This window comes from Phycodurus eques, chromosome 13 (genome assembly GCF_024500275.1).
Source record: "Phycodurus eques isolate BA_2022a chromosome 13, UOR_Pequ_1.1, whole genome shotgun sequence".
NCBI lineage: Eukaryota > Metazoa > Chordata > Actinopteri > Syngnathiformes > Syngnathidae > Phycodurus > Phycodurus eques.
The window spans coordinates 12,625,498-12,642,658 of record NC_084537.1 but is presented as its reverse complement, the minus strand read 5'-3'; the positions used below and the strand labels follow the sequence as shown (position 1 = coordinate 12,642,658).

General features: G+C 39.7%; 1 protein-coding gene across 2 annotated transcripts in view; it reads left to right on the top strand.

Moving 5' to 3' along the window:
- Positions 1 to 17,161, top strand: part of clstn2a (calsyntenin 2a) — a 158,036-nt gene that overhangs the window by 98,657 nt on the left and 42,218 nt on the right. For both annotated transcript variants that reach the window (XM_061694114.1, XM_061694113.1), the window contains 7 exons: positions 683 to 878; positions 4,287 to 4,398; positions 5,654 to 5,750; positions 9,395 to 9,544; positions 12,585 to 12,770; positions 14,060 to 14,317; positions 15,092 to 15,213. In XM_061694114.1, coding sequence (XP_061550098.1) covers positions 683 to 878; positions 4,287 to 4,398; positions 5,654 to 5,750; positions 9,395 to 9,544; positions 12,585 to 12,770; positions 14,060 to 14,317; positions 15,092 to 15,213 — 1,121 coding nt within the window. The remainder of the gene's footprint in view (positions 1 to 682; positions 879 to 4,286; positions 4,399 to 5,653; positions 5,751 to 9,394; positions 9,545 to 12,584; positions 12,771 to 14,059; positions 14,318 to 15,091; positions 15,214 to 17,161) is intronic.

Below are 17,161 nucleotides of genomic sequence, written 5' to 3'. Positions count from 1 at the left end.
CAGCACTTGCCCTCTTTTAAATCAAATACATTTTCCGCACTTGCATGCAAGCTACATGCACAGCCTGATGTCGTCAAAAATAAGATCTGCATTAATACTTCTCTCTTACAAAGACAATAATGCTTACTCACATAACTACATAAAGCTTAGCCTCGTGAGTGGATAAAAATAGCTCTCAGTATGGTTCTGTAAGTACAGTTTTGGATATACTGTACTGTATGTAGCTCTTCTAATACAAGTTTACCTTTTAAAATCTCAGGCCAAATAGTGTTCATTATTCACGTTTTCACTTCATGTCTTATATCTGAAAAAGTCCACACATATGCGTATTGTTGGTGGCCGTGACCCACAAGGTAGGGTCTTTCCCATTACATTCTGATATCTAAGGCTCATCAGGAGGGAATTTCCTCTTCTTCTATGCCACAAATGGACTCGATCAGATTAGATATGGGAGCCAAAGGTCAAGGTTACAACAGCCTCATACTGTATTTGTCCTGTACTCTCGAATGCAGTACCTCACTCAGCTTTACACTATATTATACCAAAAGTAATCATCTTGATTTTCAAGCGATTACTCATGCTTGCTGCCTCACCTAACATATACATGCTTGACTCTCACACTGCCGCTTGCTTCGTTGTAAGTAAATCACTCTTCCATTTATTTATTTTCTTGTCTTTTTAGGGGAAATTTGTGCCTTTAAGATTTATGGCCAGGACGTTCCATTCGAGGCAGTGGTGTTGAATCGCACCTCAGGAGAAGGCGTACTGAGAGGCAGCGGCCCTGTGGACTGCGAGAGCCAGAAGGAATACACATTTATTATCCAAGCCTATGACTGCGGAGCTGGACCCAGTGGGGCCGACTGGAAGAAATCCCACAAGTGAGTGCAGCAGTGTGGATATGCAGTAAACCGCGTGTTCGGTTCAGTGTTTTAAAACGTTTTGTGCTTTCGATTCCACATGATACTTTCGACAGATAACTTGACAGTTATAATTACTACCAACAGGAAAATAATATTGAATCTTGAAGCCCTAAAAACATTTTCAATTCTAATGACATGACAAAATAATCACAGTAACTTACATTTTAAACAGATCAATCTGACAGGAATTGAAAGAATGTGAAAAGGGTATAATTATCTGGTTCAAATAAACATTTGTGTTTGTCTTCTTTGTTTGATGGCTTCGTGGGCTACTTTGTTTTGCTGTCACAATTTCTGTTTGCCGCACGTTAGAAATGCTGTTATAACAACGGCGACTGTCAGACCCACCTCTTAAGGTTGTCATATACCGCTATTTGTTCTGTACTCAGTATGTGACTCAGTATGAGTCACTTGTCAAATCTCTGAGAACATGCAAACTCCACACAGGTGGGGCCGGGCATTGAACCCCGGTCCTCAGAACTGTGAGGCAGACGCTCTAACCAGTCGTTCACTGTGCCGCCTCTAAAAGATTCGATTTTTTTTATTTTTTATTTTTTTGGTAAATTTCCTCCTCAATCCGCTTGGAAAACTGTCTCAGCCACGAATGTTAAATGATAAACCTGTTCAGTATTTATCATCAGTCGCAGACTCTGTGATTGTGACGTGAAACAGAACGATAGCCGATTAAGAAGCTACCTGAAGCCGGAGTTGTTGCTGGGCACAAACAGAGGAGTGACTGGTCGTGTTGACGTGTTGTTTGTATGAGACAAATCCCTGTGATGTCACACGTTCACACGCGTTCTCCGACTCTAGTAAACTATCCATGTCATTTGACCAAGTCCGAGCCATTGAGAAAACAGGGTAATTATGGCTTGAATTACTGACTTTCTTCTTGCGGGGTCGTAAAGGAAATCTTTTCTGGCGCTATAGTTTGAAAGTGTGAAGTTTCTGTGCAAAAGTAGATGCAATGTGAGGTAAACTGCTTGGAAGGGAGACCCCATGTTGGCTTTAATGTACCTTTCAACAGGTAAGTTGATTCAGAAATAGAAGTGACGGAAATTCAGACATAGTTAAAATGATCACTGAGGGACTGGCTAATTAATTCAGCAGACAGCAATAAATGAAAAGCAGATGCAAAGGCCAGCATACTACCAAATGATCCTAGCCTTCCACTGAGTGGTTATTTTGGCAACTGATGCTGTTTGATTTACAATCTGTTTATTGCATGCGCTTGACTTCTCTGTTGCTCAGATTGGTGCCAAGGATATGCTCTTTTGGCAGAGAAATGGATAGCGCGCTGTAGTCTACTCAAGGCCTTCACTCAAATTCAGCTCAAACTTAACACATTTTACACTCCAACTTCAAACCCGACGATGGAGGTTCGGTTCCCAGTCTGTTCCTTTAGACGTGCCTAATCCGCCAGTTGACAGTCTTGCAATCTTCTCTGTAGAATAATTTATGACATCCATTCGCACTTATCCTCCTCACCCACAAGTTTTCCCTGAATTTATTTCTTTTTCTTTTTTTTTGAAAGATAAAAAAACGTAAACTTTTTGGGGTGTATCTGGCGACGCAACCCCAAAGACAACAAGTTTCACTTAGGTAAGCAGTACTGTAGTCACTTGCGTTCTGCTACCTGCAAGTTTACAAACATTACGAAATCATACAAATCATTGGCCACAATAAAAATGACAAGGCGTAGCAGTTGCAGTGTGGTTACCAGAGAAGCTAAGAGCTAGCCTAGCTTCTTCTATTACTTCTTCTACTGCAACTCTTTCTTCTTCTTTGTATCTTCCGGCAGTCTGGCACTAGGTACCTTGGTACTAGGACAGCATTCTGGTTTGGGAAAGGAGACTTAACAGTTGTCGTTTGCAATCATGTGTGTCTGTGTTGGTCTTGTCCAGTGCATCAAGTAAGAACACACTTCCCGGTTGTCATGTGTGGGGTCTCTCACATTGTGAAAATCAGTAAAGATATTCAAAGTTGGTATGTATGTATCCTTCTTTCCAAGATTATGTAAATTATTTTTCTCATCCCTACTAGGAAGTGCATATTTGAACATTTACACAACTACAGTACAGTGTTACACCGATATATAGCATTTATAAGCAATCTTTTTTTTTTTAAATGGGTTTGTACAGTACACCTTACTGTAATGGCCTCGCATGTGGGAAAGGAGAGCCATCGTTGCCGATGTACTTTTCAGCTATTTCGCGAGTGACGGGAGAACAGTAAAACGCAAAAACACAATGAGCACACTCCCGCAGAATCTGCTGTCGGCCGCACCTCTCACCCAGGCGTTCACACGCCGACATCACATGCCACATCCACCAGGCCTCTTAAAGGTGCATGCATGTTCACCGACACTACAGTAGTTCCCCATGATAAACAGGGTTTTCATTGTATACTCTATGTGAAAACAATGTTTGCATACTTCATTACTTAATACTTACGCTTCTGATGTTCATATTTAGTTGCACTCGCGTCGGCGCACTCCTTCTGGATCTGTCCTCCTTTTCACTGAGCCCTGTCACTTCAGACGTGCTGACGACGTCTGTTTGACAGGGTTGCGTGCTCGCCCGTGTACGTCGGAGAGCGTGCGGTCGTCCTTTGTGACTGACAGTGACAGACACGCCGTCTGGCATTGACAGCATCTCATCAAAGCCTTCGCTGCTTCACTCATACACAACAAGCTGTGAACATTTGGATGCTGCCGGCTTGGTGCTGAATGTACTGTATGTAGAGATGGAGCGGTAGAGGGAAATTTATGAGCTCAGGGAGCACTGGGATGAATTTCTCCGGTGGAAGATGAATGGTGCAGTGTGTCCGTATGTGTGTGTGTGTGTGTGTGTGTGTGTGTGTGTGTGTGTGTGTGTGTGCGTGCGTGTCCTTATCACTTCGTGACATTCTAAATAGGCCTCATTAAGCTAATGTCATTAATTTGCCAGATGTGCGTCCTCAGACACAAGTTGCAGGGAAGGTCACGGAAAAAGAAAACCTACGTGAATTATTGCTTCATTTTTATATCTGGTGTGCAAATTGTATCACGGGGTATTACATTGCATGTTTGGGTCTGTCTACAGTACACAGGTGAGAAAGAGGAAGGTCGTAGGCTTTCTCTTCTTGGGTTTTGACTGTATTCTCCTATAACTGCCCCCTGTCTTCATTTGGTGTTCTTAAGATAGACCATGAAAAAGGTTTAATTAAGTTTGATCATCTCTAATGGATTTCTATTTTTTTTTCTTCCTCCATCCATCTCTTCACTTCCTGTCTCTGCTATTCTGTCTCTTCATCAATCACCTCCTGTGGTACCTCCTCCATTCCCTCGCTCTTCTTTCCCGCTCTTCTTTCCATGCCTTCACCTAGGGCCGTGGTTCACATTCAGGTGGATGACGTCAATGAGTTCTGCCCGGTGTTTCGCGAGCCTCAATACAAGGCTTCAGTAATTGAAGGCAAGATCTATGACAGCATTTTGCAGGTATTTTGTGGTTACACTATATATGAAGCCCGTGTTTGAAGTACATTGTAAGAGAATATAAAGATGTCTATACAACACTGTTTAATATTGTATTGTGTTATGTGGTTTCAGAGCTTTAAATCCACAATTACCTGGCCCTTCATTATAATCATGACTCTTGATGTGAATGTATAATATTTTTTTGTGTACTGGTTCTTCAGAATTATATTTTTTGTTAAACAGAAAAAGTTGACATGCGTACTGAAGTGTATGTATGGACAGTGGTGATTTAGGAGATTTTCAAGATGTGACCCCTCATTCGGTACATCCTTTGCTTTGATTGCGAGCAAAATTTGATATACAAGTGCTGTATGGTGGCAGTGAACTCAATTCAAATCACAACAAGCAGCAGTTTGTTCTTCCAAAAAGAGGCTTCAAGCTGTTTAATGCAACTCGCAGTGGAAGTTTACTGTCAAACATAAAGACAAGAGAATTACATATTGCGTACTTAAGAACGCAATATGTTCTAAGTACAAATTTAACTAACAATATACCATTTTGAGGATGTGACAAGAAAATCTTAATTCAAATAGGTAAAAAACTTTGGGAGCATACTGTAGCTATGTATGTAGGGTACCTCACACATTTGCTGTGTGCCTCGTTCACTACTATAATACATTAATTGTAAGGTCCTACTACCGGTGTTTCAAATTTAAAAATTAAAGTGGATGGCATAGTGTGGATTTGTGTATTTTATTGTTTATTTAATCAGTTATTTGGCTGCATCAACACAAATAGTCAACACAAATTAGTCACGGAGTTAACCGTTAGCGTGACATGCTAGCCAATAGCGTCAGCATTAACGTTAACTAAAAAAAAAAGAAAAAAGAAAAAGAAACAAACAAAGCTTGTTTTACTGTTTCATTTTGACGGTTAGTCCACTTGATGTCCAATTACGTGAAATCATGCTGTTATGTAATTTCGTGGGTGCTCCACGTTGAGCAACAGTTACACAAAGCTGTCCGGAAATGCAAAATGCGCTGTCATAATTATCAAATAGCCAGAGGTAATTTTAGGCACGTCCCTATACATTACGAGTATGACTTTATTGTGAAGGGGGGAAAAAAAAAAAAACAGAAATTGTTTACCCAGTATTACTGTATTTAAAAGTTGCTATGTATACAAAAAAACATTGCCTTTCAATCTGATTTAACATCTTCAGTCTGGTAGCCGGCAGCTATTCAATGTATCGTCAGTGTATTTTGTGCTGTGACAGGTGGAGGCCTGGGACCAGGACTGTTCTCCACAGTACAGTCAAATCTGCAACTTTGAAATAGTCACTGCAGGCACACCGTTTGCCATAGATCGCAATGGTGAGTGTGTATGCTTGTGTGCATGTCTGTGTGTGTTTGCATTTATCTGGACTGGATAGCAGATTGCACATTTGCGATACCTGCTGAAATCTATGGAAGTATCTAGTAAAGAAGTTGTACACATACATGTTAGGGAGAGGATTTTTTTTCTTTCAGTCATATACTAAAAGTCAACTATTGGTGTCCAATGTACTGTACATATAATTATAGGCTCGATTATCAGCACTTTACTATGAAAGGCTACTTGCCACGCTACAAATTATACAAATTAAAGTGAAATTAAAATCCCCATGCAGCTGTTATTAACCCTGCATTTACTTAAAAAAATAGGTTGAAATTATTTATTTTTTTTAAAAGAAAGAGCAACCTATTTCATGCCATTCCCAGTTGAATTTTACTGTCAATTTAAACACAAAACAAAGAGAATTAAACGTGTATTTACCAAACCACATAGCTTAGCCTTACAAAAATATACTTGCTTAATGCTAAGAAACAATATAAAACATAGTAGACAGGCTAAAAAATAGCACCTATGAAACGGTGGTATAACGCTTTAAGCAGCATATATTTGAATGTATTAATGGCATTTTTCATTCATTTCAATGGGGAAAGATGATTTGAGATGATTTGTTTAGGCAACATTGTATTATGTTAAGAAAATACATCCATCCATCCATCCATTTTCTGAGCCGCTTCTCCTCACTAGGGTCGCGGGCGTGCTGAATCCTATCCCAGCTATCTTCGGGCAGGAGGCGGGGTACACCCTGAACTGGTTGCCAGCTAATCACAGGGCACATACAAACAAACAACCATTCGCACTCACATTCGCACCTACGGGCAATTTTAAAGTCTCCAATTCATGCATGTTTTTGGGATGTGGGAGGAAACCAGAGTGCCCGGAGAAAACCCAGGCAGTCGGCCACCGTGCCGTCTTAGAAAATAAAACTATACAAAAATATATCAGATATATTGGTGAATCAACAGCCTTTCTAGTTGTATTTATGAAACCAGGAAAGTCAACATATCAGAAATGTAAAAGTTGATAAACATTCCCAATATGTCCAAGAAAACTGCGCCTGAAATCTCCGATGTGGCTTATGGCATAATTACTGTATATAACAGATATATGTACTCACCTCCTCTCCTCTGGAACTCATTACTATCTGACCAGACTCTATTTCCATCTTTAAAGCCAAACCGAAAACATATCATTCATTCATCTTCATCATCCTAGTCGAGTCTTGTTTTTAATGATGATGTTTCTTGTGTTTTTAATCTTTTTTTTTTCTTGTACCAGTTATACCTTTACTGTTTGTTTTAAATAAAATCCATTCTTATTATTACAGTACTACAACTACTTCTAGTGTTACTAATTCATGTACAGTAGTTTATAGTGGGAAGAAATAAATAAGAATAAACTAGAACCAGGCTCTATTAGGCTTGTGTCTGTGCACAATTCCTAGATGGCTGGAGGACAAAATTCTGATTGATTTTAGATTGTTCTCTATTCCGAGCATGTCTCACAATTTCAGCTTTGGGCTATTTGCTTGCTCCCCCATGAATATCCACACTGTGTTGATCTGAATTCAGTAAGATTCAAAGTAAAGCGGTGGCTGGAGGGCTTAATGTGCTTGCGCACTTTGTGCAAGTCTCTCTCTCTCGCTCCCTCAGTGTATATTTTTTGAATATAAGAGACATATCAAATTAAGTGCACCTACTACCTAGAACAATTGTAACCATACATATGACATTTGATTAAACGTGAACAAATGGGGAGCGTAATGTGTAGTGTGGAACCCTGCTGTTACTGCATAGCAGACACTAAATTAAAAGATTTAAATAACACCTCTTGTTTAGATTGGCGATCATAAATTGGCTGCCAATCGAGACGGCAGTTCAGATGTTAATCTCAGCACAGCTCTGAAGTAAAGTTAAGCTTTAGAATGTGTTCAACACTCACATGAAAAATATTGAAACTTGTGAACAAAAAAAAAAAACAACATGAGTGCTGCTGGCTATGAAGCTAAATCAGAGAGAATCAAGTGGGGAATTTTAGATATTGCAGCAATGTTGAGTAGCGCATTTGGATATTTCTTTAAACAAGACATGTTTGTTTGTCGCAATTTTAAAAACATTCCCAGGCGTCTTGATAAAAGGTCTTTTAACATTCTTTGGTCAAAATACACAAGGGATGAAGAATTATAGCACCCTTAAAATCCATTTTTCACACACATTTTTTGTTGCCATGACGACTGGGGTGGAGCTAGGCCATTTGACAAAGGGAGCCTGCTCAGTGTTGCAACTTTTTCGACCCCTGTAGCAACCTTTCATTTGGAGGGGGCGGGGGGATAAGCGAGGAGCAACATCTTACTGGAGACTTCTTGACAATTTCAGACTCCCCCCCAGAAGAGAAAACGTGTACTATTTCATGGCCAGACTGCAAATGGATGATGCATGCGTGAAGCCGGCACCGGCTAATTTCACCACATACACGTTCATACAACAGTGGGGGGGAGTGGAGAACGGCTCTCGACTGGACCCATTTTCAAAAGTAGGCAGGAAAAGAAAGATTTAATTGATTGCTTCATTTCATACTTGATGGGTGGGCAGGCTCCGGGGACCCAACTGTTTGTATACAAGCAATTAAAAAGTCAATTTGCATAATATATCCCCTTTGTTGAAAAATAATGAAACATCTCAAGTGAGATTTTTCATATCACATATACTGTATAAAGCTGATAGCGTCTTCCATCATATAAGACATACTTGTTTAAACAGTGAGGGGAGTCTATCAGCCAAATTGTATAGGATTGTTTCAAAAAAACCTGAAATAAATTACATGAGACTGAAATAAGTACTTAATTTGGTCGTGTACATCAGTTGCACATGATTAAAATGTGGTAAACTGACCTTCTTTCCCCCCCACTTTTCCGAGAAAATAGTACAACAATATGTTAGTGTAACATTTTAACCATGTGCAACCGATGTACATGTTCACATTATATAAATTTAAAAGACTTTTTTCAGTGTTTGAATCATGGAATCACTGAACCATGATGCGAGTCTGCTTCCCAACTACTCAGCTTCATGTTCCGACATCTTTTCTTGCACGAGCAATTTCAAGGAATTTTAATTGGGAAGAAAGAAAGAAACAATATAACAAGTACGGTGATAAAATAATGAAACAGCACTCAACTGTACCATGTACATCATCTGTAGTGCTTCAGAATCAATATCTATTAATGTGACCAAAACATAAAACATTTAAATAAAATATGTGAAAGTCATCAGAGATACTGATTATTAAAACTGTTAATGTGTGGAGATGGCTACAACTTGTTTTGCCAGTCGAAGTTGATTGTAACCAGTTGGACAGAAGAAATCTAACATCCACATCCATGTATCGGTAATGAAAGTGTAGCCAAGAGAAATGCTACGAAATGTAGGAAATAGACTGTTGGGACTAAATTAATAACATTTCATGGAACGAGTATTAGAACTTTGGTTATAAATCGACGTCAGCACCTTTGATAGTGTTTAGGCCAGCGGAAAAGGCCTTCCTGGACCTAACCATCCGCCACTGGATCTACCAAATAAGAAGTGAATGTTTCTCATATTTCCCACTCTGTTTTTGTGCCCTTTAGGTAATATCAGAAACACGGAGCGACTGAACTATGACAAGCAGCAGAGCTACAAGATTATGGTGACGGCCTTTGACTGCGGTCAGAAGACGGCAAAGGAGGATGTGGCTGTGCATATTGATGTCAAGCCCGTCTGCAAAGCTGGATGGCAAGGTCAGAAATAACCAAGCAACACTTGGATTGTTTAAAGACCCTGTCAAGTAAATTCAGAGATTTCTTTCTAAATCCATTATACATGTTTGAAGATAATTGCTGAAAACCTGCAACGACTGATCACGATGTAGTACTGAATTGTGGAGATATAGCGTTAAACTGTTTTTCACCATTTCAGTTTTCCTGATATTTTGGGCATGTCTAAAACAAGGCCAATTTGTTATTGTCCAACAAATGAAAAATCGAATTTGATTATTTCAAAACTATCTATTGAACCGGAAAGAGAGTACAGTGGCTCGTTTTGGCTGCTGCTTCTGCCTCCGGAAAGGTTTTTCTTTTTAGTTTAAAATGGCTGACAATCACCAGGATCCCTCGTCGTACAGTTGGTTTTGCGCCCGTCGGTGCCGTAATTCATCGCCGCCTAAATAGTTTGCTAGCTGGTTAGCCGGCTAGCTCTCGTCATCTGCCATGCCGTGTTCGATCCTGCTCGACTTTTCTCCCATTCATTCTGCTGCGGTCGCCTCATTTCCAACTTTGGTTGTGGCACTGCCATGAATATCCTGTGCAGCTACTCGGGCTTGGCCATCGGACGCCTCCTTACGCGGAGATCATCGTCTCACTATTTGGTTTCCTGATCCATGAGTAACTGCAAGAATGAACTGCAATTGCGCACATGCGCGGAAACTATGCACAGTAAATCAAAATGTCGTTGGCCATAAACGCAGACTAAAAATCATGAAACAGTTTGTATATTTGGAAATTCGACATGGCAGCAGTTATAGCTCTTGCTATAATATAGTAGTATGATATTCTAAGATATGTTCTAATTCGAGTCTGAAAATTCTGATTCACTGATCGTTTTTCCACGCCCACTCGAAACCCAATTTGAGTCGCCACCGGTTCGGCACAGCCCTAATGATGAGTGCCTACAGCGTCAGCGGTTATTCGGCGCGAATTCCACATGTAACTAGCCAACTAGCAATGCCTACACCCTGAACTTCCCTTCGGATAGTCCACCGGCATGGCCGCTTTAGAGCGCCTCGTTGTCAGCCATAAATGCGTGCACGAGACAAGGCAGAAAAAGTGAAGGGGAGAAAAAAGTCTGATTTGACAGCCAGGGTGTGGACATTGGGGTGGCTGCATTGGAGCGCCTCGTTGTGCCGGAGTGGAAATCCCTGCGACGTTTTTAGAAGTCAAAATATCCATGTTGACTGGGAAGGCTGGCAGTGAATGAGTTAAGTGGATATACCTTCGCAGGTCAAACATGTCGAGATGAAAGATGCTGGACAAAGTAGCATCCATTTTTTTTTCAATTGACAGTCGAACTGAATGTGGTTTTAGTACAGTCAGCGAACACGCCCACAGCATTTGAGAGCAAAGAGAATGGCTTTTTGATTTTTCACAATTTTGAAGCCTCATTTCATATACATGGCAATATTTTTTAATCATTTCACAGGGTTAACAACATTCTTCTCCATGGTTGGTCAAATTTAGAAGACACATTTTTCATTTTCCAGGGACTTTAAATGCATCTAGAAATATAAATCATTAAATGAATGACATTTTTTTTTTTTATTATCTGTTTTTTGGGACTATTTAGAACACAGGGAGTGTTGTGAAATGTGTAAAATTGAAGCCTGCATTTCTTGAGCACATCCTTTCCCTGGAGGAAATTCAGTTTCATTTTAGAAAGAATGTCTCTCATGGAAATCAAACCCTGAGGAAAAAAAATAAAATAATAATGAAACAAAAGCGCTCGAGAGAAAGTTGACTGGGAGTGTTTCCTTCAACATAGGAGCCTGGTATTGGAGCGAGACTCTCCCTTGCTGCCTCACCTGTCAGCACTGACAGCATCTCACAAGTCCAACTCACCCAGGAATGAAAGAGGACGCGAGGGGGAGATCAAAAACAGAACTCAAGGGAGGAAAGCGAGAAACAAAGTTAAAGCGAGACAGAACTGCTGGTTCTTCCTGCTGTCTTAAAACAAAACTCTTACAGTGCACCATTTAGTGAAAGTGTATAGTTGTCTCTATTATCAGCTAAAAGGTCATCTTTTAGACATAATACATTATGGTCGTGGTTTGTATATTTGGTCTGTATGAGCATTCACACATATGCCCGCAGACAGCAAGGAGAAAATAAATGGCTAATCCAGGAAATTTTCTCAATACATTGTCATGCGGTTTCACGCAACACTAGGTAGATAGAACCAAGAAGTGCCAAAGAGCTTAAAAACAACTCTTGTTACGCTGATAACACTGAATGTAATAAGTCATGAAAACTAATTCTTATTTTATATTTATGCCTGTACACCAATTAAGGAATAATATCCTATATTTTATGTGGAACATGACTGGAGCAGTATTTTTATAGACAGGGCTAATGAATGCTAATACTGTATGCCACACACGGAAACCAACATGGACCCTAATACATACTATAAATTTACATTTATCTAAGAGCGCTAAAAGATGTAAACAGTAAACCAAATATGCTGGAACTTCGCACCAAACATTTCACGCGAACACCCACCCACGCCACCAAAAAAAGAATCGTAAAGATTTGGGACGCAAGCACTGGATGGTGGCAGCGAACTCAAATGAACTCACTTCATTCACTACAAGCAGCAGTTTGGCGGATAGTGAACAATTCTTCAAAAAAAGAGGCTTCAGGCTGTTTATTGCCACTGCCACATGAAGTTTACTGTCAAACTTGTCGTGTATTTAAAGTCGACTATCTTAATGCTAATACATAATGGGAAACACCACAGAGAAGCTAACAAACCGCATCTGGCGTGATAAGCATTTAAGCGACGGATATTTGAACACAATAGGTGCCGTAACACATGTAGATTTCAATGGAGAAAGATAATTTCAGCTGTTTTGAGTTACAGAACTGATTAAACTAGTATCTCAAGGTACAAGTGTACACTCTATCTCATTGATCCTGTCCATAACTCTTAGAATTTAATTGCAGGTTCCTTGTAATTGAGACAGACAAGTGTTGAACTTATTTTTAATAACCAATGTGATTGCTTAAGGCTGGAACAAGCGGGTGGACTACGAACCTGGCACTGGTAGCAAGCCTCTCTTTCCAAAGCTGCATTTGGAAACATGCGGAGGACCCTTGTCTGGCATAAAGGTGATGGTGGAGCTGCAGACCAGTCACATTGGGAAAGGCTGCGACCGGGAAACGTACTCTGAGAAGTCTCTGCAAAAACTCTGCGGTGAGTAGCGGCAACTTGAGTGGTGGGGAAAAAAGGAAATAGGTCGCAGCAGAAGTGACTGTTGGAATAAAAGGAAGAGGGGTGGATTTAGAATGCCTGCTCGAAACTCGAGCTGCTGTTTAGCAGCAGAGGGTCGTCGTGATGAGAGACAATGAAATTTTAATTAAACAGAAGACATTATATTTGATGTCTCGCTCTATTTCATTAAAAAATCCAGTGTGCCTATTGTGGTTGCGGAGACTGCTTGGAATTCCATTTAATATTCTTAATTAAGTCTCTCCGGCCATTCCTTACTGTGACGTGTTCATTATTGCATTCCATTTATCCTCTGAAATTTCTTGTTTTATAAACTAATTTACCAACGACAACTCCAAGTTAAGTAAAAAAAATATATAGATATATTTTTTTGTACTTACATACGCAGCTGTCACAGACTGTGTACGCGGCTATATTCAGTATAACGGTAGATCTTGTTGTGATCACAAGAACATAATGAGCCAATCAAGCCGTTTGTTTACCCGAAGAGATTTGCAGGACTGAAGATATAGCGTGGCTTATTCCAATGTTCGGAAAGTTGACTCAGAAAAAGGAGTTTTTAAAAATGAATCCTTTTCTTTTAGTCTTCTGGAAGCCACCTCAAAACTTTTGTCTCATATGTTGCGAGCCCGTGGCTTTTCATAAAAGCAAGAACATTAAGCAGCACTCTTAAACAAAACACAAGATTCGACCAAGCAGTTATAACATTAAAACGTGATAAATTTGACTTCCGGTCGTCTTTTTAAACACTTGGCCTTTGTTATTATTATAATTTTTGTTTTTTTAACCGAATTATAGAAGATCTGCTTAGTTATGTAGATATTAACATTTGATTTATAAGACACAAAAAGAGGACACACGTACATTTCTCTCCCTTCGACGGGCTCCGCCAGTTACCTGAAGCAGATGTAATTCCTTCGTTTGGTTTTGTCAAATTCCAAAATTAAATTTATCGCGTTTTAACGTGATAAATGATCATGTTTTTACGCGACATTCAATTGTGAGATTTAGCACGTTGAAACGGGAAATTTATTATGTTAAAATGTGAAAATTAACATGTTATAACGTGATACTGACCTTTTTTTGTGTGTGTGGCAACAATGTACTTCTGTAATACTACTTAAAACCCAAATTTCTCTAAGGTGCATTAGAATACTTACTTTTGGATGTACAGTATGGGTGGAGTTTTTCAGCTTAAATGTTTTTTTTTTGTTTTTTTTTTTCCTGACAATCCTTATTTGCGGTTCCTCCAGGGGCAGCATCAGGCAGTACAGATCTTCTTCCCGCCCCGAACCCGTCCACCAACTGGACCGCGTCTCTCGTGACCGACAGCGGACGTGACAGTGACCTCATCTACAGATTTGATGGACAACAGGCAGCCAATGTTCCTGATCATGTGGTGCCCCAAAACCTGACGGATCAGTTCACCATAGCGACATGGATGAAACATGGTCCCAGTCCAGGACTGAGAGCTGAGAAGGAAACTTTACTGTGCAACTCTGACAAAACTGGTGAGGACATCATTTCACATTTGCTTACTGATACAGTTCACCGACGGCATGAAATACAGTGAACCCCCGTTTATCACTGGGGATACGTTCCAGACCTGTCCACGATAATTATATATATATATTTTATATGTAGTTTTACCACTCCCACATACTTCAAACACATTTAAACTTATCAAAACACACATTTTAAACACATGGTGTGTATTTGAATGTAAAAGCATAAAATGTATAGAAACTACAGTATAATATGTGTTTGCTTGGTAATTTTTAAACTCATTTTGTTCCGGTAACTGGAATATGTTGTGTGAGGGGAAACAGACACCTATATCTGCTTCCACAGCTCAATGTGCTACCAAAAACCAATTCCAGATAGGTGGCAGAATAATAGAAGACATCTCACACGGATTTGAATATTGTCACTGTGTACATTTTATGTAAACCCAAAGAACAACATTGAATCACCTAGTGCTGGTGGAAATGAGATGAGCCTTATTTTCCACATTGTATAGAAATGTTGACGCTCAATATGTGACACTGAATGAAACTGTGATATGATTTTTCCAAAATGTGGCTGTATCCATATTTGAACAGCGTGTATTCAAGGTGGAAGTGACTGAAGTAATTTCAATGATGAGTGTGGGGTTTACCAAAGACGTTGTATAAAATCACACACCCGGAAACATCGGATGGGACATAAACAAACAAACAAATAAAAAGTCATATCTTTGGTGATTGTCTCCATGTGTAACCACATATTTGTTGTTGGTTTTGCAGAAATGAACCGCCACCATTATTCTCTATATATTCACAACTGCCGCCTGGTCTTCCTGCTTAGAAGAGATTTCAGCCAACTAGATACTTTCAGACCTGCCGAATTCCACTGGAAGCTAGAGCAGGTAAGGAGCATGAGCATGTGAGGATAGTTTCAGGGTGATTTTCCACAGTGGGTGAAAAGCTATCATTTTTTTGGTGTCGTAAAGGGACAGGTTGTTTATTCCCATTACCACAGGCCATCACCTGCTCACATTTCTTCACACTCTCTCCTCCTCCTCAATGGAGGAGTCAAGAGGGAAGAAAAGGGCTGTACTTTGCTCACTAAGTCCACAGTGAAGCCGCATTGAAAACACTGTTTACTCACAGAAAATAACTTTGCCAGCAGCCCTGCACACTTTTCGACTGTTATTCTTCAGTATTCTTATGGATTTGGATTATTTCTCCATCTATGTTTTTGGACATTACATGTTTTGGTTTGAATCTAATCCGTCATTCTCCATGAACCAGAATGTATCCTGTAACTAACAAATGTACACACAAATACAAATACAGTGGTACCTTGACTTATGAGTGACCTGACAGGAGTTTTTCAAAATACAAGCTGTCATTCAGAAGATTTGTCTGCTTTGATTTGCGAGCAAAATTTTGAGATACAAGCGCTAGATGGTGGCAGCAAACTCAACTCGCTTCACTACAAGCAGCAGTTTGGCAAATAAAAGCTGCTTCAAGCTGTTTATTGCCACTCCAGTTGAAGTTTATGCAATAACATTTATAATAATAATAAATAACCACATAAAACACAGAATTACACATTATATTTAATCTCGACCTCATCACTTTGCCCTACTTTGCTAGTTTAATTCTAACACACAGTGCAAAATGCCATAAACAGACTAAAGAATAGCAGCATTTTTGCAATGTCACCCTCCTTCAAGCAACAGATATTTGAACACAAACGGTAGCAACACAATAATGGTATTTCCATGCATTTCAGTAGTGTGAGATGATTTGAGATACAAGTGTTTTGAGTTAGAACCGTAGTCAAGGAATGAATTAAACCCGTAAGTCGAGGTTCCACTGTGCCGTGGTGCCTTGACTTACAAGTCAACCGACTTACGAGTTACGAGGCTTTTTCTTTGTTGCTTTGTGTTGCGAGACAAAATTTCAGGTAGAGGCCAAATTCAGATGCACCCTCACTAAAATGGTTGGCAAAGAACGCAGGATCCCATCTCTTACCGCTAATTATAAAATACTAGTAATCCTTGGTAAACCAGAAAGTGCCCTGCTAATCAGGGAATGGACAAACATTTTTTATGTATTTATTTGACTGTGGTTGATTACTTTATTTCACTTTTCTTGGGAATTTGTTGAGTCACCTTGAAACATAACCGTCCCCTCCCCAGGATAACAAATGATATTCTTCTGTTGTCTTATGTCATCGTCCGCGAGCTAGAAACCGGTACAATATGGCACTGCACTTTCATTTTTTCCACTTTCAAGGTCGTCACTCTATTGAATGTATATTTCTGTGTCGTTTGTCAGCCTGCCCCGTTCTCTTGGTGTATTAGTCCACAGACTCCCTATGCTGCATCTTTCAGAATCAGTGGGGTGAAAAGTAAATTTGGTTTCTTCCAGTATTTTGGTGAAAGTAAATATGTCGTCTCGTCACTCAGGTCCCTTTTGTTTGTTTGTTTAGTCTCAGTCAACTTCATTTCCTCTAATCTTCTGTGTTGTTTTATTAGCTGCAATGTTTCATCTTTACCTGCCTCTGTTTTTCTCTTTTTTTTTTACCGCCTCTCTGAGATACTAAAAGGCAAATGTCACGGCACAGTTATTTTAGTCTCGGAGATATACACAATTTCACTCTATTGAGTTCCTTGGAAGACGGTGTGTTGTGAAGATCCTATAAGAAATTATTTCAAAGGAGTGGGTGCTGAAACAGTGCCAAGCTCAGTACAATGCCTTTAAGTTAGGGCTTATCGGTCTATAAAAATGACAAATTTTTTTTTGAGGTTTCAAAATGATTTGAACAATTAGACAGTGAGGCTCAATAATATCGCACAGTGTATG